Consider the following 26525-nt stretch of genomic DNA (forward strand, 5'->3'; position numbering starts at 1 on the left):
GTAATAAATCTAATATCCTGCCGCGACCCCACCCTTCCTAGAGTCAGAGACACCCTCAACCCAACCAGTTGTCTTGCCCTTCTGGCGTCCTTTATATCTCCTCACGACCTGTACCTCAGCCCGTGGTCTGCTCGCTGGGAAGATGTCGACTTCGTGACCCCTTTCCTTTAATCCATTCACGATGTCCTCACTGACGCCCGACTCGACAGACACCGAAGCTGGAAGAAGCTGGTGATGCAAGCGAGGCGCCTCGACAACATCAAGGAGGTTAAAGCCCCAGTCATAAGTACGGACGATAGCCTCGAAAACCGCTGTGACGATTCGCGACCCACCGGATGATCCCAACGCGAGCTCAAAGTCACCGTCATGCACGATGATAGCCGGCGCACTCGAACTCAACGGCCTCTTGAACGGACGAATGAAGTTGTAGATACTCGGCGTGAGGTTAAATGCGTTACTGACTCCCGGCTGCGAAAAATCATCCATCTGGTCGTTCAGGATGATTCCAGTAGTGGGTTCCATCAATCTGCTGCCAAAATACAGGTTGACGGTCGAGGTGATACTGGCAGCCATGCCGTCCTCGTCGACGACACTGAGGTGCGTAGTACCGTGATTTTCGATGAAATCGTACTTCGGGCCATAGTGTTCCCATCCATACGTCTCATCCGAAGAGATATTCGCTCGAGCCTTCGCGGCCCATTCCTTTGTCAATAACTCTGCGATACGAGGAGAGTTGTCCGGGTCGCCTTCAACGTAGTCACCGAGTTCTGTACGGCCCGCCGAAGCCCACTTCATTGCTTCAACGAGGTAATGCGCGCCAAGCGGGGTGTATCCTACGTTCTTCAAATCCAAACCTTCAACAATATTCAAGGCTTCGAGGAGAACGGGACCAGAGCAAGGCGCACGGCAGGTGAGGACTTCGCGACCGTGATACCAGCCCTTGATGGGCTCTTCGACCTTTGCTTCATAGGATGCCATGTCGTCCAAGGTAAGGATACCTCCGCGTGCAGCGAGGAAGTCGACGATGTGAGAGGCGATGGGGTTTTCGTAGAATGCTGAAGGGCCGCGAGAAGCGATGCGCTCGAGGGTGTTGGAGTAGTTGAGGCGGTACATCATGTCGCCCTCAGCGAGCAGCGTGCCGTTTGGCGCGACGACTGTCCTCCATGCGGGGTCCGCCAGGAAGTCATCTTCGAGGAGCTTAAGTCGCGATGCCAAATCTCTCTCAATCAAGATACCCTCCCGCGCAAGCTTGATCGAAGGCTCAACCAACTTGTTCCACGGAAGTTTGCCATACAACGCATGTGCTGCTCCATACCCAGCAACCTCTCCTGGCACTCCAACAGCTAACGCACCAATCTGACTCGCCTTCGGGTTGCCCTCGTACATCCATTTGTGCGCCAGCGCTGGCGCAGCCTCCCTAAAGTTAATGTTATGTGCGCTTCCATTCTGATGTCTGATCATCATGAACCCGCCTCCTCCGATACCCGAGGAGAACATGTTGATGGACCCGACGCAGATACCGGCGGCGATGGCGGCGTCCACGGCGTTGCCTCCATCCTTGAGGATTTGAACGCCGATGTCGGAGCATGTATCTACCTCGGTAGCGACGGCGCCATGAGCAGCTTGAACGAGGACTTTGTGTCGGGTGGGTTCGTCTGTGCGTCGGCTTAGTCAGCAGCTCAGGAGTCACTCGCAATCAACGTACCGTGCGATCTGCTATGTCTCCAAGCGAAAAGTAAAGCTGTAAATAATGCGACGAGCATCAATGTGATGCATGCAATTAGGGATACACGTTTCTTCGCCGCCGCCTTGTCGGACTTGATGGATTGAGCATCCGCCGACACGGGCGTGGGCAACAACGTCGTAGTAACGTCCGCACTCTCCAAGTCATCGGTATCATTAGGCGGTCTTGGTATCCGGTCCAAGGAAGTCGTCGAGGACATTCTCGTCTTGATGGTGTTTGAATGGTCGTCTCTCTCGTCGCTCTCTCTCTCTCGGTTCGCGGTAATAAGGTTTGCCCACTTGTCACGGATGCAGCGCTGTGCGGGAAGCTAGACCAATACTCAACGCCAGCAGAAGAGGGCAACAACAGAGCACATACATTCACAGCCAACCATGGCGGGTACAGATGAGTGAGTGAATGCTGCTGTGTGAATGCTTAGGGATATGTGTTGACTTTCTATCTATTCAGCATCGCCTCATTGCAGGCACGCATTGCACAGCTGGAGGAAGACCTTGCTGATGCCCGGGAGAATCAGGCCGCATCAAAGGAGCTCGAAGACGAACTCATGAAGGAGCTGGAGGCAAACGAAACCGCTCTCGATCAGGCGCAGCAGAAGCAGGACCTGTTACAGCGCGATATCCAATCATGGAAGGACAAATACCAACAAGCAACGACAGAAGCCTCCAAAGCGCAGACGACGATGCAGAAGGAGATCGATTCGTTGCGAGAGATACAAAAGAAACTCAAGCTGCAGCTACGTGAGGTTGAAGTGAGTAATGATGAGATTGAGAGGAACGAGCGAGTACACCAGTCGGACTTGGAGAGACTAAGGGCAGAGCATGAGGCGTTGTTGGAACAGCATGCAATGCTGGAGAGTGATTATGCAGCGACGGAGAGTTTACGAGCAGATAACCAGCGTCTACGCGATGAGCTTCGGGATGCAAACGCAGAGATTTCGGTCCTGCAAGCGAAGATTGCGAAGTTAGAGAAAGAGGGACCAGCATTGATTCCGTCTGCATCGTCAATGAGCGACGTTCCATCACCGCCGCCAAGTAATGCTGGCACTCGCGTGTCGAACTCTGTTCAGCCAAGTCGAAGGGCGTCTGTAGCTCACTCAGAAGTCTCACTGTCGCGGCGGCCCAGCGGGACTACATCAGAACCCCCTGCCCGATCACGCGGCAACCCTCGTCGCGAGTCCAGTGCATGGCTCAAAGTACAGGAGCTCAAAGCCAGAACAGAACGAATGCGTGGTCAGCTTTCCTCTACATTCAATGTTCGCCCATGTTCACGCGCAGGAAGCCGGAACGATGATCGACCAGCGAGCCGCGCAAGCCGTCCAGGGTCCGCTTTGTCGCACTCCTCCCTGAGGTCCCGCAGATTGAGCTCAGCACATTCCGATGTGTCTTCCATCAGGAGTCCGCCTTTTGGGCACGCGACACTTGCAGCTGATTCTGCATTGCTGTCACCCGATTCAATGAGACCTAGCGCGGCACACGGCCGCAGGCCAAGGCCTTTGTCAATACAGGGTCCTTCAGCGATTGCAACTGCTCCCGTACCGGAAGTGTCTACGCCGACAGAGGAGAACCCTCCGACGAACGACATGACCCCGAAAGCGGCGCTGCCATCACACCTTACAGAGAAGTCGAAGCTGTACTCGCCGAGTCATCTGCCTCTGAACCTGCCACGGAAAGTTGGAGCAATAGATACGTCGCGCGTACCAAGATCACGAGTCAATAATTCAATATCAAGCAGCATGAGTATGGCCGACCGACGCAAGAGTCTGCAGATTCCGAATACGGCGACCGTCTCGCTTGCCCACCTTAGATCCGCTTCCTCAGAACGGCAGTCAGCTGGAACGGTTGAGAAACTCATCAGTGCACCAATAAAGGTGGAATCCCCCGCCAGGAGTGGAATCCCTAAGTCTCCCACTGGAAGCCCTAGCAGGTTACCGGCGCCGTCATTTCTCAGGCAGAAGAGGATGAGTTTACATCCCGGTTTGAAAAGCCTGAGTACAGGAGAGTGAAGATGAATAGTACATGCACATACATAATTTGGGGTTTGGCATAGGTTCATGGAGTTTTCGTTTAACTGACTTTGCATAGTATTAGGCATAACCAAGCATTCTTACACAGACACATTCTCAATCGCTCCCTATAAATACAACTACTGCCTATACAACGGCGGGCTGCCCGATGTCGAACGATCGCGAGGTCTTGGACTCACCGGACGATCAGCGTGAAGATACAGTGGCTTCAGTCCAGGAGGACTTTCTCCGGGCGCAAGCAGCTGGTTCCTCTGCATCTCGTAGACATCACTCGCATTACTTCCTGAGCGGTCTCGGAATGGCTGCCTTCCACGATCATATCCATGGCCGAGGTCTCCGACATCGCTTCCAGCTTCACTCGGCGTTGGAGCCCGCGCATAGAGTTGGGGGCCGATGTTCGGATCCCTATGGAAAGGGGAAGGGACTCGCTCGAATCCGCGTATGGGTTCGAACTGTGCACCATGGACAATCTCACGCTGACGAGCACGGCGTTCTTTACGCCATGCGAAAAAGGCGTAAATGGGAATCACAAGGACGGGAACGGCAAGCCATACGGCGATGGCCCAGAGAGGGGCCCCAGCCAGATTCAACCCCGTTGCGACTGCGACTGTGGAAGCGACCGTGATTAATGTGCGACCAAGCCAGATATGCCCATAGGTGTACCACATCCGCACCGGTCGAGGGTTACCCCCATGTGTCTGTTTATACTTGACGAAGCTTCTGTGGTGCCAATAGCCAAGACAAGGTTGGAGGAAAAGACCGCAAATGAGCCCCAGCCCAATCCACTGATGCGCAAAGCTAAGTTGCTGACCTCGACTCGCTCCGACACCACTGCTCACACCAAGGAGGATCAATACCATCCCACACATTTGCTGTATCCAGTGCGCCTTGAACGCATTTGGGAGCATCTCGTTGAACAGCTTGATGATCGATGCGCCGAGAGGAAGGATGATACACCATGCGATTACCATACATAGAGCATGAGCGAGAACCAGAAACCTCCAGCTGTTGTGATCATAGGGGACTGTCACTTCTGGCTTTGTGTCCAAGGTGGGTAGGCGCAAAGTAAAGTCACCCACAGTAACATGACGTGAGAAAGAGCCGCTCGTGATATTCTTGGGTTTCGTCGCGCCGAGCGCCCATACGAACTTTTGTTCGCCATTTGTAGTGAGCGCTTTTTCGAGATATGAAATCTCGATATCTGCGACGATGTATGTTGAAGTGAGCCGCGATGAGGAGAGGAGGGTGAAGTTGGCCTTGTCGTATACCTTGGGAACAGAGTGATCTGTTGCCCAGCGAAGCGAACCAGCCACTTTTGAGTGCTCGTCTTCAGCTACCACGATAAGCGGATTGTTGACTGTGCACATCTTCAGCACATGCACGCGATAAGGTTTGGGATCACATACGCATCCCATCACCCAAGCCGACCCCCACCCAGCCTACCTCCTTCGGTGCCGTGATCTGAAGATGAATAGCCTTCGAGCCATTCGAAGACAAGGGGACGACGGCGGCTACGCAAATTCCGCTAAAGACATCAGTGTACTGGGCACCTTGCGCTGCGGTTCCGGTGATCAGACACAACACCCCTACTTTGTGTGCACATAACTTAGCCAAGCAGGCGAGCAAGAGGCAAAGAAGATAACATGCCAATTAAAGATGGAATGATAGAGAAGCCACCGCGCTTCAGCATGATCGATGTATTTGGCGAGAGTTGCTAAGTTGGAGGAGGGCAATAGTATGTCTGCTCACGTCTTCAGTCGATCCAGGACGGCACATGTTCATTCTTGGCTCGGTCCGGCCCGCTGTTCGAGTGCTCACTCATGTGTGCAGTTCATAACGGCCTCGGTCAGTTAATGTTGCAGCTAATCATGAGCTAGGCCACGTATACGGGAAGAGTAACCCTGAAGAAACAGCGAGTGAAGCTAGCGAAGATGTTCAAGTTGCATCAAAGTTCACGTAAACTATCATCATCAGCTGCTGCGCTGACCCCGCTTTCATGCGCGACGTGCGACCCCACCGTGAGAAATCCGACGTCTCCCCTCATCTACAACCGCAGTCACCTGAACATGAATACGAGTAACAACATGATTTCGGAAGCAACCTCCCATATCAATCCACTCGTGATCTTCTCCCCACCGCTTCTGCTACCCTCATTTTGTTGCTTCTACTCTCAACGGAAGCAAACAACCTTGCACAGACATGAATGACCGTGCCAGCAGACGGCAACACGGAAAGATCGGGCCCCGAGGTTGAGCCATATACTCAACCCTGGATGGCTCGTGACCTCCCCCTCATCAACAGACGCCTTGGCAGACGGTTTTGTGCACCATATAAAGCCTACTGACCACGAAGGTCCTCCCTTTCTCATCACACTTTGACATACCGAAGTAACAATGCCTTCTGCCGACGAACTTCCCAAGGTACACCACATGCCTTCTCGCTCGAGATTGGTCACTAACAAAGAGCCAGACCTGCAAAGCAGCCACCTTCTCCAACCCTGGACCAAACTTCAAACTTGAGGTCACGGATGTTGAAGTCCCCAAGCCCGGTCCTGATGAGATCTTGCTCAAGTTGAACGCAACTGGCCTCTGCCATAGTGATATCCATTTCATGTGAGTAGCATTCCCTAAAAGTGTTCCGGCAATTTACTCATTTCGGAACAGGATGGCCGATTGGGAAGGTTTGGCTCCCCAGGTAAACATTGCTGGTCACGAAGGAGCGGGTGTCTGCGTCGCCGTGGGAGAGAACGTTAAGGATTGGAAGGTCGGAGACCGTGGAGGTATCAAGCCTGTCAACAACATCTGTCGCACTTGCGACAACTGCCGTGTTGATCTGGAGACGCACTGTCCCCAAGCCGCCTTTCCGGGATTTAACGCCATGGGATCATACACCCAGTACGTCTGCTCGCCTGCCCACTACACCCAGCGCATCCCCGATGGCGTTGACGACTTTGTTGCCGGTCCGATCATGTGCTCTGGAGGAACTGCTTACCGTTCTCTGCGCTTGAGTGGATTGCAGATGGGTCAGTGGTGCTGTTTTCCTGGTGGTGGAGGTGGTGTTGGACACATGGCTCTTCAGATCGGCAAGGCTATGGGATTGAGGTGTATTGTCATTGACGCGGGTGATGAAAAGGCCGAGCTTTCGAAGAAGTTGGGTGCGGAGCACTATGTCGACCTCACCAAGACCAAGGACGTCGCCGCCGAGGTCATGAAGATTACTGGCTCTGGAGCTCACGGTGTTGTCGTGACCGCTTCTCACCCAAGTGCCTACGTCACTGCACCAAGCCTTTTGAGGGTCGGTGGTATCGTTATGTGCATTGCTTTGCCGACCTCTGATGAGACGGTTGTGGGAACTTCTCCGGCCGGCTTCGTCTTCAAGCAGTTGACCGTCAAGGGCACGCTCGTGGGAAGCTACGACGATACCGCTAAGGCTCTTGACCTTGCCGCTCGTGGGCTGCTCAAACCCGTTTACCAGAAGTTCTCCTTGAACGATCTGCCAAAGGCCGTGGAATTGTTGAGGAAGGGGAAGATCGCCGGCCGTGCGGTAGTTGATCTTAACGACTACAAGTCTGAGTAAGGTATTGTTAAGTGTGGTATCAATGGTATATTCTTTAGGTAAACAAATTTAGCTGCTTCAATGTCTCTGCCATCATCTTATACTCAGCCAGTAGGTCCGTGACATCGCCTATCTTCAGCTCGCTTGCCTCCATATTCGCAAATCGCGGAGGCGCTAATTTCATAACACTGTCGACCGGAATCACCTCTTCTGCAATCTCAATGCCAGGTAAGGACATAGAGCGTGTACTCATAGTCTCCGCCAAAGGTTGGGATGGCGAATCAATTGCAGCCGCATCCTTCCCGAACGCGGGAATTGGCGGACGCGCACTTGCGAAGCTCGATGACATCGTTCTCACAAAGTTGAAAGGTCGGCCCAAACTTCCTGTAATGGTCTTTGCACCCGCGCTCACTTTGGACAAAGACTCCGCCCGCTGTCTCTTCCAATGAGTCTCACGTTGCTCCCTATCGACTTTTCCTGCAGCGACTTGCTCGCTGACTTGCTCGGCAGCGGCCATGACAAGTGATCGCACATCATCGAGCGTCTTGGGTGGGTCTGGTATGCGCGAAACAAAGAGTTTGTAAGAGCTTTCAAGCGCAGACCCCAGACTTTTCAACCCTTGGTCCGCCGAGGCACGAAGGTTCGACACCGCCTGGGGAGGAGGGGCTGATGAAGCAGAGTTGATGCTATCATCTGCGAGAGCTGGGGCGTTGTGAGGGGTCGAAATCTCGGCCGAAGCAGTGAAAATTGAGACTTCAGGTGCAAGCGAAGCGGTTGTTGAAGTGGCGTGAGACGGAAGCGATCCGGTGAGGCTCTTCTCTAATCTCTGGGACGTCAAAGTAAAGTCTAGCTCACCAGTACTGTCGCTCGGCATATGATCGGGCGGCAGGAGCCCAAGACTCGTTAGATCAACAGTTTCCAGGAAGATCACCGCAGCCTCCAAGTTTGTAAGGCAATAACTCCCTTCTCCTACAAGTAGGTCTTCACCGCGAAATCTCTGAATGTAATAAAGGTTAGATACCAAATACGGCGGGTTCGCTTTGATGAGCGTATATATGAGTATTGGCAGAATAAGGTCAGCCGAGTGAGCCGAAGTTGTTGGCGAGTTATTAGAAGTCCCGGACGGCTGAGCGGAAAGTCCATCGACAAGGATCTTGTGTGTGGTTACTAGCACTTCAATTTTCGCCTTAGGTGCTTGTACTTCATTCAGTTTCTGTAGTTCTGTTCAATTCCGTCAGCAACATATAAACGATGATGGATCCGGAAATGAACCTTCTCCAGCACTGACAGCCACAGCAATTGCATGTACCTCCTCTTCATCCCCCATCTCGACCCCCAGGTGTTTCAATGTCACATCTAGGATGTTCAGTGCGGCAACTTTTGAGGCCAAAGCTTCATCTCGGACCTCATCGTCGGAGTCCTTGATGGACAAAAGTTTGTCGTATTCGCCCTCACATAGTCTCTTCTCTACTTCTTCCGCCCATTCTGTACGTAGACGTTCGGCTCTTAAGCGGCTGGCTTTCCGTTGTGCAATTTCATCTCCCGATAGCATCTCTGAGCCGTCAAGCTCTGAAGATGGGCTTGTCAGACTCAGCTGAGGCAATGCATCATCGATGAGCGCGAGAGTCGAATGATAAAAGTTCTGAACAAGCGTAGGAGTAGAAGTGACAGTGACATTCGAGCCATTCAGGAATTTCAGGAAGCTAACCAGTGTTAGCCGGGTGGGTCAAGAGAGCACAATACGATGACTCACGAATATACTGCAGTTGCAACTTCAGCAGGCAGCTCTCCCTCCAGCTGACTTACATCACTCTCTGTGTCCTCGGGTATAGCGAACGAAGAAGCGCTCAAACTGGCATTGGAAGACGACCGCGGCCTCGAAACTGCCGACGCAAGCCGAGTAAAGGATCTCGAAGAAAAGATAGACGGTTTCGGCGACGAGCTCATGGTCCAAATTCTCAACTGTCAATTGTCGATGTTTGGCCAGCTTCCGCCGTCGTCATTCACAGTTAAGGTTGCTGCGGCCGGATAAGATAGCGCAACCTCCATAACACCCCCAATTGCAACGAACCATGACTAACCGTTCACCATCTCATATACGCAGAGTAATGCTCAGTTCGTTCGCTATATCGCTGCTGGCTGTCTTCTTGTCAGCAGGGCCGGTTACTGCGTGGCAGCTTCCCTTTCTCACCATACCCTCCGTTCCGCCGCCACCAGCAGATACCCCGACCGAGGTCCAGTTTCAGCTGCGACATATCATCCATCACGGAGCTGATAGAAACCCTGAGCTATTTGTACAAGCGGACGTTTCGCCAGCCCAGGCAGTCGCTGCGGCTGGTGGTACTGGACCGAAGATGCGGAAGAAGACGCGGCATATAACCCGACCAGAAAGCCTAACTCGGGAAGACCTCCAGGCATACCGCCAAGCACAAGTTTACAAAGAGCCCCAAACTCTCTCGATTCAGTTCAACAAGCAGCTCACGGTCGTGCCAGACGTTACGCACAAACACACAGTCCTCGAATTAGCAAAGGTGACATCGGATGCATACATCGCTGTTCCTGGCACAGAAGACTGGATTGATATCGGAGGAAAGTGGAACATCAGCATGGATTTTGGATGGGATACGGATGGGCTGAGAGGTCATGTCTTTGTGGACGAGGAGGAGGAGGTTGTTGTGGTCGGGATCAAGGGGACGAGTCCGGCTGTGTTTGATGGACGTGGAACTACCACAAATGACAAGATTAACGTGAGTGTCGAGGAATTTGGATGAAGAATATTATGTTGACCTTGACTCACTCTCACAGGACAACCTCCTCTTTTCCTGTTGCTGTGCCCGCGTAAGCTGGTCATGGACCACCGTCTGCGACTGCTACCGCTCAACCTACACCTGCGACCAAACCTGCCTCGAACGCGAGCTCCTCGACGAATCACGCTACTACAGCGCCGCAATCAACATCTTCTATCACATCTCATCCTTATACCCTAACTCCACGATCTGGATGGCAGGCCATTCACTCGGAGGTGCCATGGCGGCCTTGACGGGATTGACATTCGGATTACCAACAGTGACGTTTGAGGCACCCGGAGAAAGACTTGCAGCACAGCGTCTTCATCTGCCTTTGCCGCCTGGAATGCCGGATGACGAGGCTGCTGTATGGCACTTCGGACACACGGCTGATCCGATCTATATGGGCGTGTGCAATGGTGCGGGATCTACCTGCTCACTTGGTGGGTATGCCATGGAAACCCACTGCCATACAGGACTGGAGTGTGTGTACGATGTTGTCAGGGACAAAGGATGGAGAGTCGCACTTGGTACGCACAGGATCAAACAGGTTATTGACGATGTTATCTTGGAGTATGATGACGTGCCAAATTGTGAGATTGTCGAGGGGTGCGTGGATTGCTACCAGTGGGACTTTGTGGATAACTCGACGGAGCCAAACTCTGGCAAGCGAAGAGGGAGGTGAAAACGAGTGAATGGGAGTTTTGGCATCTTTGCGATTGTGTTTTGGCGTTTCGTTCATTATTCTTCATCAAGTCGATTCTTCGTAGTTCAATATGTTTCGGCAAGTAGCCGCGTCCTTGCGGTAATTAGTTTTTCGTTCTGCCGGCGTCCGAAGCACTTAGCGTGAATGTCGCCGCGCGTGCCGAGTCCCGAAGAAAAACACAGAAGCGAAGGATCCAGGAGATCAAGCTTTGCACCAGAACGATACCCTTTGAATATCCATTGGAGGTCATGAGCGCTACGCCATCCACTCATACGACAATCTTCGAGCCTGAAGGTCAGGCAGAGACGTACGCCGAGAAGGAGGCGGATCGCAATCACCATGCTCTTGAGGAGCTGCCAAACGAGACCTTAGAAAAGTTGACTGAGTCGCAACCTCCTGCACCACACGCACACGAAATCGACTTCCCGGACGGTGGATGGAGAGCATGGATCGTCGTCGTAGGCGCCTGGTGCGTCTCATTCGTCACCTTCGGCTTCGTCAACGCCTTCGGTGTCTTCCAAAATTACTACCAAACCCACCAACTATCCGCACACTCCCCCTCCGAAATCTCCTGGATCGGATCAATGCAACTCTTCCTCATCTTCTTCGCCGGCCTCTTCGTCGGTCGCTACTTTGATGGAGGATACTTCTTTGGCTCCGGGTTGAAGGGACGCAGTCTGAGTTTGACAGGGTCGGTCTTGTATGTGTTCTCGATTTTTATGACGAGTTTGTGTCATAAGTATTGGCAGTTCTTCCTTGCCCAGGGTGTTGCGTTTGGAATTGGGTTGGGGATGTTGTTCTTGCCTGCGGTTTCGATTATTGGACACTGGTTTCGTGCGAAGCGTGCGCTTGCTATGGGGTTGTTGGCGTCCGGATCGTCAATTGGTGGTATCATATTCCCGATCATGTTGCAGCATCTCATTCCGAAGATCGGGTACCCTTGGACCGTCCGGGTCATTGCGTTCCTCATCTTGGGATGTTTGGTTATCGCCAACCTCACCATGCGCACCCGCCTTCCTCCTCGCGAATCCGGCCCCTTCTTCGACATGACCGCTTTCCGCGACGTTCCCTACATGCTCTTCGTCGCCGGAGCTTTCCTGGTCTTGTGGGGCCTCTACTTGCCCTTCTTTTACCTCGAGGCGTACGCTATCGAGCACGGCGTTGACGAGAACTTGGCGTTCTACCTCTTGTCCATCCTCAATGCCGCTTCCATGTTCGGACGTACCCTCCCGAACTTCGTCGCCGACAGGATCGGGTGCTTGAACGTTCTCATTCCTTGCGTCTACGTCAGTGGAATGATGGTTTTTGTTTGGCTCGCTACCACCACTGCCGGCGGCTTGATCGCTTTCTCCCTGGTTTTTGGTTTCTTCAGTGGAGCTTATGTTTCCCTTATCCCGGCTTGTATTGCCTCGCTTACTCCTCACCCCCAGTTGATTGGTGTGCGTATGGGAATGGGATTTGCGTTCGTGTCGTTGGCGGCTTTGACTGGTACGCCCATCGCAGGTGCGTTGGTTACGAAGGCTGGTGGAAGCTACGTCCAGGCTACGTGCTTCTGCGGTATCGTTGTGCTGGCAGGTGGTGTGGTCATGACCATTGGAAGGTTGATCAGGACGGACTGGAAGTTGATGGCGAAGTGTTAAGCGTCTAGAAAGGTGCTTGACGGAGCGATGGAAGTAAAAGAAACGAGCGTGCTAGGAGGTGAAAAGGCACATCATATCGTGTTTGGCCGTTTCTGGGATTTCACATACGGCGTTCTTTCTAAGCATATGCATAGTCACCTACCCTAATATTAATAACATACCTGCATTCCAGGTTTACATTTTCTTGACTTTTCACGTCTACCAACCGATTGGTTTTCTTTTTCTTTCCCACCGAGATTAAGGTTCGCGCCTGCAGCTGCCCGGCCGCCTCACAACGACGCCAACCCGAAGCAGTCATGAATGCAAGAAACATTTGAAGACGGGTGGCAACAACCAAACACCAAATCAAACGGACTATGACAACAGACAAGCCCTTCATTGAAGAACAAGATATCATGCCTCACCGATCAAACACCAATGCTACCACCCGCTTCGTCTGCATCTCCGACACTCACAGCCGCGTCCCGCCATCAAACTCAATACCCGACGGCGACGTCTTCATCCACTGCGGCGACTTAACCGCCCACGGTAAACTTTCAGAGGTGGAAGAAACATTCGGTTGGATCGAAGCGTTACCGCACCCTGTCAAGATCGTCGTGGCGGGGAATCATGATTATCCGCTTGATAGGAAGTGTCATGGGGCGAATGGGCATTATAGGATTATTCGGGCTGGGACGAGATGGGAGGAGGTCGAAGAGCTCGTAGCAGGCTTGAAGGAGCGGGGGATAACCTACCTGTGTCACGAATCAACAACACTCCACATAAACGGGAAACCCTGGAATATCTTCGGCTCACCCCGCGTCCCCCTCTTTGGTTCCTCTGCCTTCGCATATCCCAAATCCGAACCGAACCCATGGACCCTAGTTCCAACCAACACAGATATACTCATCACGCATGGCCCACCACATGGTCATCCGAAACCGAAGGGGAGACATGGCTGTCCATTGTTGGAGAGGGAGGTGCTGGAGAGGGTCAAGCCGAAGTTGCATTGTTGGGGGCATATTCATGATGATTATGGGGTTGAGGTCTTTGAGTATGGGGAAAGTGGGAAGGGGAAGGGCAAATCGTCGAAGTCACCCAAGAAGGGAGTGGTGGAGGAGGAGGGTGGAGGTGAAGTGCGGCGGACGATATTCGCTAATTGTGCGGCGCCGTGGGCGGGGAGGCAGTGCCAGGTATTTGATATCGCATGACTATCGCTGCGGAAGGTGCTTATGAGAAGACGCATCTGATGCTCGCAGTCCTGTATGTCTGAGAGCTTGAGAATACGTCGTGCACGCTGTTTGGGGTGTTAGGACGTTGGACTCGGGACTTTAGATAGACTAACGACATAGATATTACACAAAATAGATCAGTCCTAGCGATTTTACGTGAATGCTACCTGCCGTATTTGCCTTCTTCAACGTCGCGTCGGCCTCGGAAACTCTGGACGCGCACGCACGGGCCTCGCCTGGAATTTCAAGCCACCCGGAAGATTACTGTAACGCTACGGCGAGGGTACCGAGACCGAAAATGTTCCGAGGCCGACGATGCGACTTCAAGGGTTCGCGGTTCACTGTTCCCTGTGATGGGTTGCTGAGAGAATTACACTTGGATAGAGGGAGACCGGGTTGTCTTCGATCCGCTTGACCAAGCCGATCTTCTGTCAGAGTATCAGTTGAACTCGATTAACATGTCAAAACGGCATACCCGTCAGGACCGCACGCCGAGATTGCAGGGTCTAATCTTAGCACACGGCACTTCAAAGCCACTGATCAGCTCGCAAAACAGCCTCGTACGGAACTCTCCCTCCACATCATCTGGCCCCTACATCTAGCCCCACTCGCTACCAGACGAGTTGTACTCCACCGATGCAAGTGTTAGCCATTAACGGGGAGGCCCAAGACGCCCCGACGTCATTCTCTGTGGGGTTGGTTGAATGGGGAAGCGTCGGCGAGGCACACAAATTTGTGGTGTGTGAGTATAAGATCTGCAACACGTCCACCCAGCTGGGTTTGCAGAAAAAATAAGCAGGTTTAGCAACCAGTCATGGCGCTGCCAAAACACTTTTACGCTCTTCTCTTTTGTGGGTTTGCCGTTCTTGGTGCCGTTCTCTATGGGTATGTACGGGTTTCTCACGTTGGTGGACGTTCGCTCACGGATTGTCTACAGTTACGATGGTACCTACTTCACTGGTGTGGTCGCCATGAACCCCTTCATCGTCAAATTCGGAGAACGAGCGCCGGATACAACACTCGGTTACAAGTTCGATGGTCTTCACCTAGCTATTCCCGCATCTTTCGTCATGCTTGGAGAAGCGGCTGGTTCATTCCTCGCTGGACCCATCGGTGAGAAGACGGGTCGCCGTGGAGCAATGATCGCTGCAGCAATCGGAGTCATCGCCGGTACTATCATTCAACTTGCCGCCCCAAGCTGGGCTGTCATCGTCGTTGGTCGTGTCGTCCTCGGTCTCGGTATCGGTGCAGTATCCAACTGTGTTCCCCTCTACCTCTCCGAAATTTCTCCCACCGCTCTCCGTGGTGTCGTCGTTGGATCCTGGCAGTTCTTCCTCGCGATCGGTCAGGTCGTCGGAGCTTGCGTGTGTCAAGGAACTCAGGGAATCGCCAGCAAGGCTTCCTACGAGATCCCAATTGGTCTCAACTTGTTCATTCCGACTGTTATGTTGGCTGGTGTTTTCTTCATACCCGAGACTCCCCGCTGGTTGATTCGTCACGGAAAGGTCGAGGGTGCCCGCAAGTCTCTTATTCGCATCAACAAGGAGGACAAGACTTTCGTTCCTGAGCCCCAGCTTAAGCTTATGGTCGACGATCACGAGGCAGAGATGAGGGGTGGTCAGACTGGTTCTTGGGGCGAGTTGCTCAGCGACCCTATCGAGCGTCGCAAGTTCTTCTGTGCTGTGGGAATTCTGGTTGCGCAGCAGATTACCGGTGTCCAATTCATTTTCTCCTACGCCACTGTCTTTGTCCGTGATATTGGTCTTGGAAGCGCTTTTTTGATCACTATTATCATTGATATTTGCGAGGTTCTCGGTGTTGTTATCTCCTTCTTCCTCATTCCAAGATATGGACGCAGACCGTTGCTGCTTACCACAGGTATCGCTATGGTCGTCTCGCTTCTTATCGTCGGAGGTGTCGGTACTCCCTCCAACCGTTCTACTGGCGAGAATACCTGCATTGTCGTTTTCATCATGATCTATGTCTTGTTGTTCAACCTGGCTTTCGGTCCTCTTGCCTGGGTCTTGTCCACCGAACTCGCCACTGGACGCAACAGGAACCGTATCACCGCCGTCGCCACTTTCTGTTTCTGGATCGTCGCTTTCGTCGTCACCTTCACCCTCCCCTACCTTTTCGACGCTGATAAGGCAGGCCTTGGACCCATGGTCGGTTACGTCTACGCAGGAGGCTGCACAATCTCTGTTGTATTCGTCTACTTCATGATCGGAGAGACCAAGGGCCGCTCTTTGGAGGAGATCAACGAGATGTACATGAACCGTGTTGCCGTCAAGGACTGGATACGTTACGAGACTACGTTGCAGAAGGAGCACGCTGCCGGTTTCAACACCAACATGGGTGCTTCTAACCTTTCGAGCGAGACCGAGCTGGATGTCTTCGTTGACAGACCGAAGAACGAGGAGGCCGTTGAGGGTGCTTATGGACTTGGAAGCCAGACTAGCTTGCCGAGGACGAGCAATGGTCATGGAAACCAGTACAAGCCGGAGGTGGAGCATAGGGAGTAAGAGTTACGATACCCCCGTTATTCACATGTTTGATACGATGCATACAAATAGACTTAGATAACATATCACCTTATAGATGTGAATTGATATTTCCAGCCCAGCTATATCAGGTCTCAAGAACGTTTCCCCCAAATATCCAAGAAGTCCCGCTTCTCTTGCACACCCAATCCCAGCCTTCTCATTCTACCCACTTTTGCCAAGGCGTCCATGACCTTCTCAACGACCTCACCATCCTTTTCCTCGCCATCGACAATGATAGGCTGGGCGGCTCCCCTAAGTCTAATTTCCCTCTTAAACTGCGACAAGAACCTCCAGAAAAAAGACCAGAAAGCCTTGTAGCCATTGATGGGAGTTGACAAGTCGGCAGTAGGGGTGTACTTGATGGTGTACGGCCAGATCCTCGTCTTTACACCAGTCGACGAAAGAGACGGGGTAGACGCCAACAGGCCACGAGAGTTCGTTGCAGTACCCTCCGGAAAAACCACCACGATCCGCTTCTGCCACTTGTTCGTTACATCCTTGAGCGCCATCATGCCTGATGTTGGAGCCTTGACGGAAGGCTTGATGAGATATCTGAGGATGGCCGTAGGGAAGGAGATAGGTTCAACCAATGACGTGCCAGGGTACGACTGTGTGAAGAGAGGAACTGAAGGGAGAGTTGAAGCTAGCAGGAGGACATCCAAAGGCGAGGTCTGGTTCGCAACAAGGATATCACCAGCACGCAGAGGAGCGGTAAAGGTCTTCCGGCTACATTGAACGTTAGCACACATAGTGACCATATAGACAGGGACAAACCTCGAAAGAGCTGCTCCACTGTTATCAACCTGAACTGGCACCCACCATACGCCGGCTATCCCCATGACCCCTCCTCTTATGAATATCCATCGCAGCCAGCCCAAGACGTCTGGACCAGTGATCCACCACAGAGGAGCTAGTGAACACTCGAACACTAAGACATGCAGCAGAAAGATGGCCAACACAACTGGCAAGCGGATCGCAAAGAGCACGACACGCAGAGGCAACGTGAGTGCCGGAGGACCTGGAGGAGTGTATCCCGGAACGGGGAGGAAGGGCGCAAGGCCTGTGCCCGGATCACGGAAGCGCGTCTGGATTTTTGAAAAGTCAGCAAGAAGCACAGAAGCATGCCATCACAAGCAAACGTACGTATTTCTCCATAGGATCGAGGAGGGTGGTGGTGAATAATTCAGTGCCGTTCACGCGTGCCTGGCGCTTCGAGGTCTTCGAGGAGGTTGTCGGCGTGACTGCTGCTTGTACGAACTCTCCACAACTTTACGCAGTCGTCGCAATCTACACGAGCGCTGTCAAAAACCAGCAAGACAGCAGCATTTGTGATTTGGAGTACGATGAACGACCGAGCGTGGGATGTCGACCAACGTCGTTTTGCGACTGCGCTTTCGGAGAATGCGAACCTGCGAAAGCAGTGGGCGGACATGAACATCGACGGACACGACATATTATTCGAGCTTTGTAACTCTCGCCTACGACGTTCTCTACCAAAGAAGAAGACTAAGACAAGGAAGACGGCCGAGCAAATTGAACAAGAGTTGAAGGAGTGGTCCGAAAGGTTACAGGAGATCATACAATCATTTGTACGTCCCTCACCTTCCGTGCCTCGACCATAACGCTAACGTCATACACTCAGGAGAAATTACTACGACGACTAACTGACTCCGTGGATCGGCTTCATGAGCTGGTTATTCAAGTCTCACGGACAAAGGGCAATGCATACGTTTTCTTGAAGCCTCTATGGCGCACATGGACCATGGATCGCTTTGCAGATGCAGCATCTGAAGTCCTGACATGCTACCGTCAAGAGATGGATACCAAGCGACGAATAGCCTGGGAAGTCTGTGGTGATGACGCCAAAGCTGACAAGAAGATATTAACTCTGCTGTGTACTACGTGGAAAACGGAAGCTTTCATCGGCAACTCAGGAAAGGAGTTCAACGAGATCTGTGCGTTAGAGGTGGAGGAAGGAGACCCTGGGCTTGAAGTGAGGCGGAGAGAGATGGAGGATGAGATGGACGACTTCGGACCTACGAGTAGGAGGAAAGCGGTAAACGACACGAGTGATTGGTGATGAGAAGGCACAAATTCCGGGCGTTTTTGGGACTAGAGAGAGCGGACTCCTGAAGTCTGCTATGAAACGCATGTCAAGTCGGGCATATTCAAGCGCAGGTCATATGATTCGATCCGGCAAAAAGACTCCTGCGGGAGAAAACAACACCCGCCGTGAAGAAAAGCAGCGAAATGCTCTTGAAGACTAATCCTCGTCATGCGGATTGGACGGGAGAGTACCAATGAGGGCATGACGGACTCCTTGCAGAACGCGACCTTCGCATATTGACCCTTCAGGGTACTACGCAGAAGACGTCGTGGGGCCTTCTGAGAATCGTGTTCCTGGCATGCACAATTGCAATCTCCGCGCTTCGTAATATCTCTCTTGCTGGACGCGCTGTGACGGGTGTAGATAGGTGTATGATAGTTTTATTAGTGTATAACATCCTCTACCGTCTTTGCTCTTGTCATGCAGCATGCTACCACAGTAATCTTCCTCCTTTATCGCTCCGAACCCGTAGCAGTCTACTCCTTGATACCCTGTGTACATTGATTAGCAAATGTCATCATCACGAATGACGAGGGTAAACATACACGAGCCATACGGGTGAGACCCCAGAAAGAACCAACAACTCCGACACCGAAGATAGCGTAGAAGGGGTAGATCAAGAACTTTGACCTGGGGTGCTTCATGTAGATAGGAACCTTGGGGTTGGCCTGATAGAGCCTCTGGTAGTGGGGAACCTTGTTAGGGCGGTTGGCGATAGAGTCGCTATTGCAATGGTCAGATCCTGAATGACAACACGAGCAGAGGAGCAACGTACAGCATGATGGCGGACTGTTTTCCTTCGAATATATGCTCGTAAGCGCTGCAGTCACGACTGGCCGGTATTCTTACTGCAGGTTGGTGCCTCGACTTTTACTACCCTGATTCTGCGGCCAGGCGGGGAGGCTCGCACAGGCCCACAGATTTCGCGGCATGATCCTGCAAGTGATACATCATAAAATCCTATCCACCCACAAACCTCCATTTACCCAAGGCAATTGCCATTCATCGCGGAGTCCATACGATTGATTGTTCGATCCTCTACAGTCTCCGCTCTTTGCCGTTTCTGCTCATACGCGACACCGACACCGACACCATACCCCTTTTTTGGCCACTCCGCCGCTGGTGCAATAACGACCGACGATGGCCTTCAAGTTCTCATGGCCTCAGTTCTCAGCGGGGTTCTATGAGAAGGCCGAAGACTTGCTGAGTACAGCTCTCAACAAGGGCTCCAAACCTGCCATTCTGGTCGATAAGATTAGCGTGAAGGAATTGGACATGGGCACTCAGGTATGCCGAGTTGCTGTTGAAAGCGTCTATGATGGCAGAAGCTAACGATCAATTGCAGCCTCCTGAACTAGAGATCCTTGAGATTGGCGACATTGCTGAGGACCGTTTCCGCGGAATTTTCAAGCTGAATTACAACGGCGATGCGTCTATCGTCCTGCAAACCAAAGTGCAGGCGAACCCTCTCAACACGCATTCACGAACATCACAACCATTCTCTCGCGTCAAAATGGGAGCGGCATCAAGTCCGTTGACCGTACCTATGTTTCTGAGATTAAGCGACCTCAAGCTGAGCGGCATCGTCATTCTGGTGTTTTCTAAACAGAAGGGTCTGACAATCGTCTTCCGGAACGATCCTCTGGAGTCCGTCAGAGTCAGCTCAACTTTCGACTCAATACCCGCAATTGCTCGCTTCTTGCAGGCAGAGATTGAGAAGCAGCTGCGCTCGCTGTTCCAGGAAGAACTGCCCGGTATCATCCACAAGCTTTCGCTTTCCTGGACCTCTGTACCAAAAGCTGCCTCCCCCCCATTGCAGCCTGTCAAGCTTCCTCCTATCGACGTCGATTCACTTCACCTCGACGATTCCGAGGACGATTTCATGCTGTCTCCCGTTGCAGTGCAGCCCGCTGGCTCGTCTACTAAACCTATCTCATTGGCTGAGATCGATCCCGAGCGTGGTCTGTCGGATGCAAACCTCTTGCGTCTTCGCGCTCTTGCGTCTTCGCAGGCTACTTTGTCCGTCTTCACTCCGGCGATTCGTGGTGCTGTTTACCGATCTACGGCATTCGCGTCGCGCAAGTCTACCCAGGCTCAACCGGTGCACCACCACCACCATACCCTTTCCATATCTCTCCCACCCCTGGCCCGGCCAAGATTTGAGGAGCCAAGCAGGGCGCTTATTCTGCGTGATGCTCCGCCAACCCCTGTCGCACAGACGATGCTCAGACCGCAGCTGTCGCGGAACCCGACGTCGTTTACTCGCAAGAGAAAAGAACAGGAGAAGAAGCGGAAAGTCGTGAAGCTTGGCTCCAGGTTGGCAAGAGAAGAAAGCCACAGAAACCTGGCGCAGATCCAGATTGATGAGGAGAAGCGAAGATTCAAGGAGGAGCTGGATAGAATCAACATGGAAAGATGGGGCACACAAGCTCTGGCGGCTGATGCCTGATTCACAGGAGGTGTATGATGCTGCTTTGATTCTTTCGCAGGCGCGGGCGTTATGACTTTTCTTTTTGCTTTGATTTTGCCCACGCCGTGGTACCGGTGTACTCTCTCTTCTCTGACATGTCGAGACCTAAAAGTTTTGCTTTTGGGCGTTCTAGGGTTTGCTATTTGCTACATTTGGGTCGTATGCCCTTTTTGTTGGAGAGTGTACGATTACTACGATACCTGATGAATTGAATTGTAACGGTTGTTCCCTATCTCAAGCTCTCGAGCGCGGACGTGTACGGCTCTGCACCCCTGGTTCCCCAGACGCTAGCTGCAGGCTGGCCTCATCGCATCGGCTGTCAAGCAGTCGGCCATCTCCAACAGCCATATTCATTCAGGATGCCGATCCAATCTACGTTGTCGCCGGCGCCGCTGCTGGCTGTTATCGCGCCCTTGGCCTCAACTGTTTTCGCTGCGATGCCCGACTTCGCCGATTACGAGGCCGCTCCCGAACCAGCCTCCACTGCTGCGGCGAGGACCACGGTCGTCGCTGATGCTACCTCTTCGCCTGCTGCGCGTTTTTCCACGTTGCCTTTGAAGCAGGCGTTGAAGATCTGGGAGCGCGATGACATTCACTTGAAGGACTTTAAGCTTGAGGGTGTATTCTTGCTTGTTGTGGCAGCTTACCTTGCTTGCTACTTCATTGGAAAGAGTAAGAACACAGACATCGCTAAGAAATGGTACGTTTCGATCTGTCTCAAACGCAGGCTGTGATTCGTCGCTGACACGTACAATAGGTGGAAGAACCATGGCTCAGTACTCTCTCAGCAGTTCGTCCACGTTGGTGCTGCAAAGCAGTCGACCGGTGCTCTTACCTATAGCTCGCCGTCTGAGTACATTTCCTACGCCTCCGGACGTAAGACTATCAAGACTGCGACCATCTTCGTTGACACCGTCATGCGCCATGACCCCATCTCCCTCCTCTTCGACTACGGATACCGTACGCTTTCGGAGGGTGGTGCTGGCATGTTGCCCGTCGCTGACCGTGTAACCATCGAGATCGAGGCTGATGAAGGCGCATGGGGTGGCTATGTGTGGGGTCTCGTGGAGAAGGGTTTGATGAGGGCTGCCAGGGAGCAACGTTGGGACCTCGGCTACACTGCCACTAAGGACCACAAGGATCTGCCTAGGGAATATACGGTCATGTCTGAATCGGCTGAGATTACTGAGTTCATCATGGCTGACAAAAAGTTCGTCGAGGCGGTGAAGAACTGCAATGGAGCATTGGAGTACGTTATTGTCAGTGATCAGAAGAAGGAGGCTCCGAATGCTACTAAGGATTTGGAGAACTCTCCCCGAAGGATCACATTGTCTGTTCGGGCTGATAAGAAAAGCCCCGAGTTGATCAGCGCCGTCATTGACCTTGCCGATCACCTTGCCAAGGCTACTCGTTCGCTACGACCCGAAGTCACCAGGAAAGTCACAAGCAACAGAGCCGACACCAGAAGAAAACTGGAGAAGCTGGAGAAGGAGGCGGAGGCAGAGGAGCTCAGAGCCAAGAGGGACCGTAAGAAGGCGGAGGAGGAGGCAGAGCGAAAGAAGGCTCTGTCGCCGGAGGAGCAGAAAAAGTTGCTTGACAAAGAGAGGCAAAGAGCCATGAAGCGAGCCCAAGGAAAAGGTGCCAAGGTTAGGAAGTAGGCATATTCACGATTGACGAAGAAACAAATAAGCTTTCGACTAGGTGCCGGTCTGCTCGTAATTGATTTTGCACGCGTTGCACGCGTTGCACCCCTGCATGCATGGCGACGTAGTTCGTAGGATTGGCTTCGCAACTCTCCTCGGCCTCCAAACAATCCACCTCTTTCGATGGCAGTGACAGACGAGTCCGGTCGCGAGTCCACCTTCACAGAACCCCGCTCGTCGTCCTCGACTGGTTCCAAACGCGCTCGTTCACCTTCACCTGCCGACAGCGGCCGTCGCCTCTCGCCTTCTCCCGACATTGACGCACGAGGTTTGTCATTGGCGGACTCTATCTCTGAAATGCCTTCGATACCCGAAACACCTACTATGGACCAAGATATGCCACCTGCGTATGTGTCTGTTGTAATGCCATCTGCGGAGGATCAATGGCGCCAGCTTGGTGGGCTGCTTGATAAGGCGTTGGCGGAGGAAGACGTATGGTATATCATTGATATGCAGTGGCTCTCCCTTTGGAAGGCATGGGTACAGGGCCAAACAGAAACAGCACCAGGACCCATTGATAATAGCAGTATTGCCGACGACGAGGGGTTGCTGAAGGAGGGGTTGAGCATTGAGGAAGAGTATGAAGTTGTCCCAGAGGAAGTTTGGAATGCTTTGAAAGAATGGTAAGGATTATGTTGCCTTCTTTCTGTGAATGTATGCTCACATATCGCTACAGGCATACACTCAATGGCCCTGAATTCGAACGTTTGGTCATCAACACAGCGCCGTCTGGAGCAGTTGGCAAGAACCTGCGCGTTGAAGTATACCCTCCTACTTTCCGACTGCTCAAAATACGCCCTTCAGTAAATGCGTCGGGTCCGATGACTATGGAGCGACTGCGTGCCTCAGCGGGCTTCGTATCCACACGGGCTCAGAGGGCTCCTAAGATTACTGTGTCTGCCATGACCCCGCTTCAGAACTTGATCGACGCTGCTCGTGATGCCCTTGATATTGGGAAGGATGTCAACATCAAGTTCTGGTTAGGTGACTTCCCGGAGAATCAGGCTGTTCTGGACGCCAAGACTGTTCTCGAATTGGGAAGTGAGCCGGACTTGAGTGAAGCAGACACGTCCAAGTCTCTGCAGGAGGTCGATTTAGGCATGAGTCAGTCTGTGGTGGTGGAGGTAATGGTCAATGGTAAGTGGGCAACGGAGATGGACGACGTTGTCAACAGTCTTGAACCGAGGACACTGGCGGGCGCGCGTCTTGCAGCTCCTTCCCGATCGTCTGGATCTGCCAGTCTCACGATCGACGAAACCCCGAAACGTGTGGAGGGCACTTCAGGATTACAGAACCTTGGAAACACTTGCTATATGAACTCTGCGCTTCAGGCTTTGTCGCATACCGAGGAACTAACCAAGTACTTTCTGGCCGGTGTCTACAAGGAGGAGCTCAACGTTGACAATCCTCTGGGTATGTCCGGTCAGCTGGCCACCAGTTATGCTGGTTTGCTGCAGAACGGCCTCTACTCTCAACCGCCGCTCATGTACTACGCTCCACGAGACTTCAAATACGCTCTCGGTAGGTTTGCGCCAAGCTTCTCTGGCTACGGGCAACAGGATGCTCAGGAGTTTCTTGCGTTTTTACTTGATGGACTTCATGAGGATCTGAACCGCATTCTCAATAAGCCGTACACCGAGAAACCGGATTCTAAGGAGACAGATGAGGATTCCCTTGCAGTCCTTGCAGACACCTGCTGGAATGTTCACAAGCAACGCAATGACTCCGTGATCGTGGATCTTTTTCAGGGTATGTACAAATCCACTCTGATATGTCCGGAATGTGACAAGGTCAGCGTAACTTTCGATCCATTTATGGATCTTACTTTGCCGCTCCCAGTCAGCAAGAAGTGGAGACATCAGGTTTTCTTCGTTCCGTGGAGCAGCGAGAAGAAAGTAACAAAGTTGACCGTCGAACTGGAGGGAAATACAAGTGTGAAAGCTATGAAAGCACACATTGGGCAGAGGGTGGGTGTCGATCCCAAGCGGCTGTTTAGCAGTGAGGTTTACTCGCACAAATTCTACCGACATCATCCGGACTTCGCAGCTGTCTCTGAGGTTATCACTGGGTCAGAGGACAAGATTTATGTCTATGAGCTTCCTGACGACTTCACGGTGCCTGATGGCCGCAAGAGTGCTGATGGTGACCGTGCTTCTGACGGTGTTCTTGTTCCGGTCTTCCATTATAGACTTGGTTCGAAGTACTCCAGCCCGGACTCTGAGGTTTTCGGGTCGCCCTTTGTTATTGTTGTCACCGAAGAAGATCAGAAGAGTTACGACGCGGTCTATAAGAAAGTAGTTGAGAAGTATGGGCAGTTCACTACTGCAAAGGATGAACTTTGTTCTGCTGCCGCACGGAAACCCGAGCAGGAAGTCGTTGTCCCTGTCGCGGAGGAGAAGGAGGAGGAAGCCGTTGAGGCCGTGGGGGACAGCAAGAAGGAACTGGATGATGAGTCTAACGGAGTGCCGCATATGACGGCGTCCGAAACCGAAGATGGTGTCGTAGAGATTACCCCCACGGAATCCGCCGAAGACTCTGCAGACACAAGAGCCACCAGCGTTGCAAGCATGTCATCTGCTAAACCACACCCTAACCTTTTCACAATCAAGGCCTTCAGTTCATCCATTCGGGGCACAGATATGGCTGTACCTACCCTTTGGACCAATGTGTATGGACTCGACAGAGCTCCCGATCTTCGCGACAAATACCCGAAGCCAGTCAGGGAAACTTCCCCAAACGGAGATGAAGCTGACGATGCCGCGGTGACCGTGGATGAGGTTCTTCGTGACGCCGAAAAGAGTGACGCTGCAGATGATGACGATTCCTTCCCCATTGCAAGCGCGATCTTGAACAAGGTTGCTGCACCTGCCGCCAGTGATTTCCAGCGTCCCTTGAACCCCGGTGATGCACTGATTGTTGAATGGCCCGATCTTGTCTATGATGCTTTCTTCAATGGTACCGGTCCGGATGACAACATGAGAGGTACCGCGCAATGGGACGAGGATACGTTTGAAAATTTCGAAAGTGAAGACGAGAAAGCCGCTCTTGAGGCTGCGCGTGAGAAGGCAGCAAATAAGGAGGTGAATCTCAATGACTGCTTGGACGAATTCGCTAAGACTGAGCAGCTGGGCGAGGATGATCTGTGGTATTGCCCGCAGTGTAAGGACTTTAGGCAAGCAACGAAGACCATGGAGCTCTGGAAGTCGCCAGATATCCTAGTCATGCACCTGAAGCGGTTCTCTTCAGGACGCGTAACACGAGGCAAGATTGACAACCTAATTGATTTCCCTCTTGAAGGTTTGAATCTGGAGGAACGAGTTGGCGAGCATCGAATCAAAAAGAATAAGGGCAAGGAAACGAGCAGTCAGGTGTATGACCTTTTCGGCGTCGTCAATCACTTCGGAGGCTTGGGTGGTGGTCACTACACGAGTTACACAAAGAACTTCCATGATGGCAAATTCTACAATTTTGATGGTTTGTATTCATGGATATGCTTTATAGTACTCTACTAACCTTTGAACTAGATTCTCATGTATCTCCTGTGGACGAGGATCGTATCGTTACGCCCGCTGCTTACCTCTTATTCTACCGTCGCCGTTCTTCGGAGCCTCTTGGAGGCCAAACGCATTGGAAGACTGTCAAATACCTTGAGGGACATAAGGCGGCTGTCGATGCCGCGCCAACGCTTTACGACGAGCACAATACTGTGGCAATTGGTGACATGACTGGACTTATACCAACCACTTACGCTCGAAGAGGCTCAAACTCATCCTCCTCGAGCAGCTTAGCGACAGCACACACCAACGACGACGACAGGGAGCGTATGCTTGAATCACCTGCTGTCTGTGACGCCGAGCCATGGGAGAAGGCTAGTGAAAATGGGATCTCGTCACCACGTTTCGCCGAAAACACCCCGGACGGCGATGACGCGGTCATGGCTGACTTCGTAGAAACTGGCGCCGACGATAACAACGACACGACTGATGAGGGGCTTCACTTGTAAGGGTGTGCATTGCTGAGACTTGTTCATGAGCAGC

At 52.5% G+C, this 26525-nt stretch overlaps 15 protein-coding genes across 15 annotated transcripts; 10 read left to right on the forward strand and 5 right to left on the reverse strand.

Annotated features, from left to right (window-relative positions):
* Window positions 1-9: 9 nt before the first annotated feature.
* On the reverse strand, window positions 10-1943 carry SAICODRAFT_34484 (gamma-glutamyltranspeptidase; the record flags this gene model as incomplete). The annotated part of the gene is made up of 2 exons (XM_019168359.1): window positions 10-1655; window positions 1706-1943. 2 exons carry the CDS (start codon window positions 1941-1943, stop codon window positions 10-12), a joined length of 1884 nt encoding a protein of 627 aa, XP_019024970.1.
* Window positions 1944-2115: 172 nt separating this feature from the next.
* On the forward strand, window positions 2116-3746 carry SAICODRAFT_6641 (uncharacterized protein; the record flags this gene model as incomplete). Its single annotated transcript, XM_019170228.1, has 2 exons — window positions 2116-2132; window positions 2192-3746. The coding sequence occupies 2 exons, from the start codon at window positions 2116-2118 to the stop codon at window positions 3744-3746; spliced, it is 1572 nt and encodes a 523-aa protein (XP_019024971.1).
* A 140-nt stretch (window positions 3747-3886) lies between these two features.
* Window positions 3887-5457, reverse strand: SAICODRAFT_6642 (CBD9-like protein; the record flags this gene model as incomplete). The annotated part of the gene is made up of 3 exons (XM_019170230.1): window positions 3887-5124; window positions 5174-5323; window positions 5445-5457. The coding sequence occupies 3 exons, from the start codon at window positions 5455-5457 to the stop codon at window positions 3887-3889; spliced, it is 1401 nt and encodes a 466-aa protein (XP_019024972.1).
* A 703-nt stretch (window positions 5458-6160) lies between these two features.
* SAICODRAFT_6643 (GroES-like protein) lies at window positions 6161-7343 on the forward strand (the record flags this gene model as incomplete). Its single annotated transcript, XM_019170231.1, has 3 exons — window positions 6161-6187; window positions 6237-6379; window positions 6431-7343. The coding sequence occupies 3 exons, from the start codon at window positions 6161-6163 to the stop codon at window positions 7341-7343; spliced, it is 1083 nt and encodes a 360-aa protein (XP_019024973.1).
* A 34-nt stretch (window positions 7344-7377) lies between these two features.
* SAICODRAFT_18428 (uncharacterized protein) lies at window positions 7378-9203 on the reverse strand (the record flags this gene model as incomplete). The annotated part of the gene is made up of 3 exons (XM_019165950.1): window positions 9076-9203; window positions 8595-9025; window positions 7378-8543 (listed from the first exon to the last, which is right to left on the reverse strand). Exons 2-3 carry the CDS (start codon window positions 8872-8874, stop codon window positions 7378-7380), a joined length of 1446 nt encoding a protein of 481 aa, XP_019024974.1. The 5' UTR covers window positions 8875-9025; window positions 9076-9203.
* Window positions 9204-9676: 473 nt separating this feature from the next.
* SAICODRAFT_55377 (alpha/beta-hydrolase) lies at window positions 9677-10793 on the forward strand (the record flags this gene model as incomplete). Its single annotated transcript, XM_019169370.1, has 2 exons — window positions 9677-10069; window positions 10128-10793. 2 exons carry the CDS (start codon window positions 9677-9679, stop codon window positions 10791-10793), a joined length of 1059 nt encoding a protein of 352 aa, XP_019024975.1.
* A 235-nt stretch (window positions 10794-11028) lies between these two features.
* On the forward strand, window positions 11029-12639 carry SAICODRAFT_29839 (putative MFS monocarboxylate transporter). Its single transcript, XM_019167512.1, has one exon. It carries the CDS (start codon window positions 11063-11065, stop codon window positions 12452-12454), a length of 1392 nt encoding a protein of 463 aa, XP_019024976.1. The 5' UTR covers window positions 11029-11062; the 3' UTR covers window positions 12455-12639.
* Window positions 12640-12888: 249 nt separating this feature from the next.
* Window positions 12889-13548, forward strand: SAICODRAFT_40883 (Metallo-dependent phosphatase; the record flags this gene model as incomplete). Its single annotated transcript, XM_019168644.1, has 1 exon — window positions 12889-13548. A coding segment is annotated over one exon (660 nt), but the record flags the coding sequence as incomplete, so codon positions are not given.
* A 793-nt stretch (window positions 13549-14341) lies between these two features.
* SAICODRAFT_91017 (general substrate transporter) lies at window positions 14342-16187 on the forward strand (the record flags this gene model as incomplete). Its single annotated transcript, XM_019171731.1, has 2 exons — window positions 14342-14550; window positions 14603-16187. The coding sequence occupies exons 1-2, from the start codon at window positions 14480-14482 to the stop codon at window positions 16185-16187; spliced, it is 1656 nt and encodes a 551-aa protein (XP_019024978.1). The 5' UTR covers window positions 14342-14479.
* A 66-nt stretch (window positions 16188-16253) lies between these two features.
* SAICODRAFT_18433 (uncharacterized protein) lies at window positions 16254-17431 on the reverse strand. The gene is made up of 3 exons (XM_019165951.1): window positions 17352-17431; window positions 16983-17293; window positions 16254-16934 (listed from the first exon to the last, which is right to left on the reverse strand). The coding sequence occupies exons 1-3, from the start codon at window positions 17361-17363 to the stop codon at window positions 16301-16303; spliced, it is 957 nt and encodes a 318-aa protein (XP_019024979.1). The 5' UTR covers window positions 17364-17431; the 3' UTR covers window positions 16254-16300.
* Window positions 17432-17551: 120 nt separating this feature from the next.
* On the forward strand, window positions 17552-18693 carry SAICODRAFT_18434 (uncharacterized protein; the record flags this gene model as incomplete). The annotated part of the gene is made up of 2 exons (XM_019165952.1): window positions 17552-17797; window positions 17851-18693. The coding sequence occupies 2 exons, from the start codon at window positions 17552-17554 to the stop codon at window positions 18286-18288; spliced, it is 684 nt and encodes a 227-aa protein (XP_019024980.1). The 3' UTR covers window positions 18289-18693.
* Window positions 18694-18791: 98 nt separating this feature from the next.
* Window positions 18792-19095, reverse strand: SAICODRAFT_6651 (uncharacterized protein; the record flags this gene model as incomplete). Its single annotated transcript, XM_019170237.1, has 3 exons — window positions 18792-18806; window positions 18861-19038; window positions 19091-19095. The coding sequence occupies 3 exons, from the start codon at window positions 19093-19095 to the stop codon at window positions 18792-18794; spliced, it is 198 nt and encodes a 65-aa protein (XP_019024981.1).
* A 360-nt stretch (window positions 19096-19455) lies between these two features.
* SAICODRAFT_78779 (uncharacterized protein) lies at window positions 19456-20957 on the forward strand (the record flags this gene model as incomplete). Its single annotated transcript, XM_019171131.1, has 2 exons — window positions 19456-19602; window positions 19661-20957. The coding sequence occupies 2 exons, from the start codon at window positions 19456-19458 to the stop codon at window positions 20762-20764; spliced, it is 1251 nt and encodes a 416-aa protein (XP_019024982.1). The 3' UTR covers window positions 20765-20957.
* Window positions 20958-21144: 187 nt separating this feature from the next.
* Window positions 21145-22443, forward strand: SAICODRAFT_6653 (DUF1682-domain-containing protein; the record flags this gene model as incomplete). Its single annotated transcript, XM_019170239.1, has 2 exons — window positions 21145-21485; window positions 21543-22443. 2 exons carry the CDS (start codon window positions 21145-21147, stop codon window positions 22441-22443), a joined length of 1242 nt encoding a protein of 413 aa, XP_019024983.1.
* Window positions 22444-22611: 168 nt separating this feature from the next.
* SAICODRAFT_6654 (UCH-domain-containing protein) lies at window positions 22612-26491 on the forward strand (the record flags this gene model as incomplete). Its single annotated transcript, XM_019170240.1, has 3 exons — window positions 22612-23111; window positions 23165-25962; window positions 26013-26491. The coding sequence occupies 3 exons, from the start codon at window positions 22612-22614 to the stop codon at window positions 26489-26491; spliced, it is 3777 nt and encodes a 1258-aa protein (XP_019024984.1).
* Between the last annotated feature and the right edge of the window lie 34 nt (window positions 26492-26525).

The sequence above is a fragment of the Saitoella complicata genome, assembly GCF_001661265.1.
Source record: "Saitoella complicata NRRL Y-17804 unplaced genomic scaffold SAICOscaffold_8, whole genome shotgun sequence".
In the NCBI taxonomy this organism is placed as follows: Eukaryota; Fungi; Ascomycota; class Saitoellomycetes; order Saitoellales; family Saitoellaceae; genus Saitoella; species Saitoella complicata.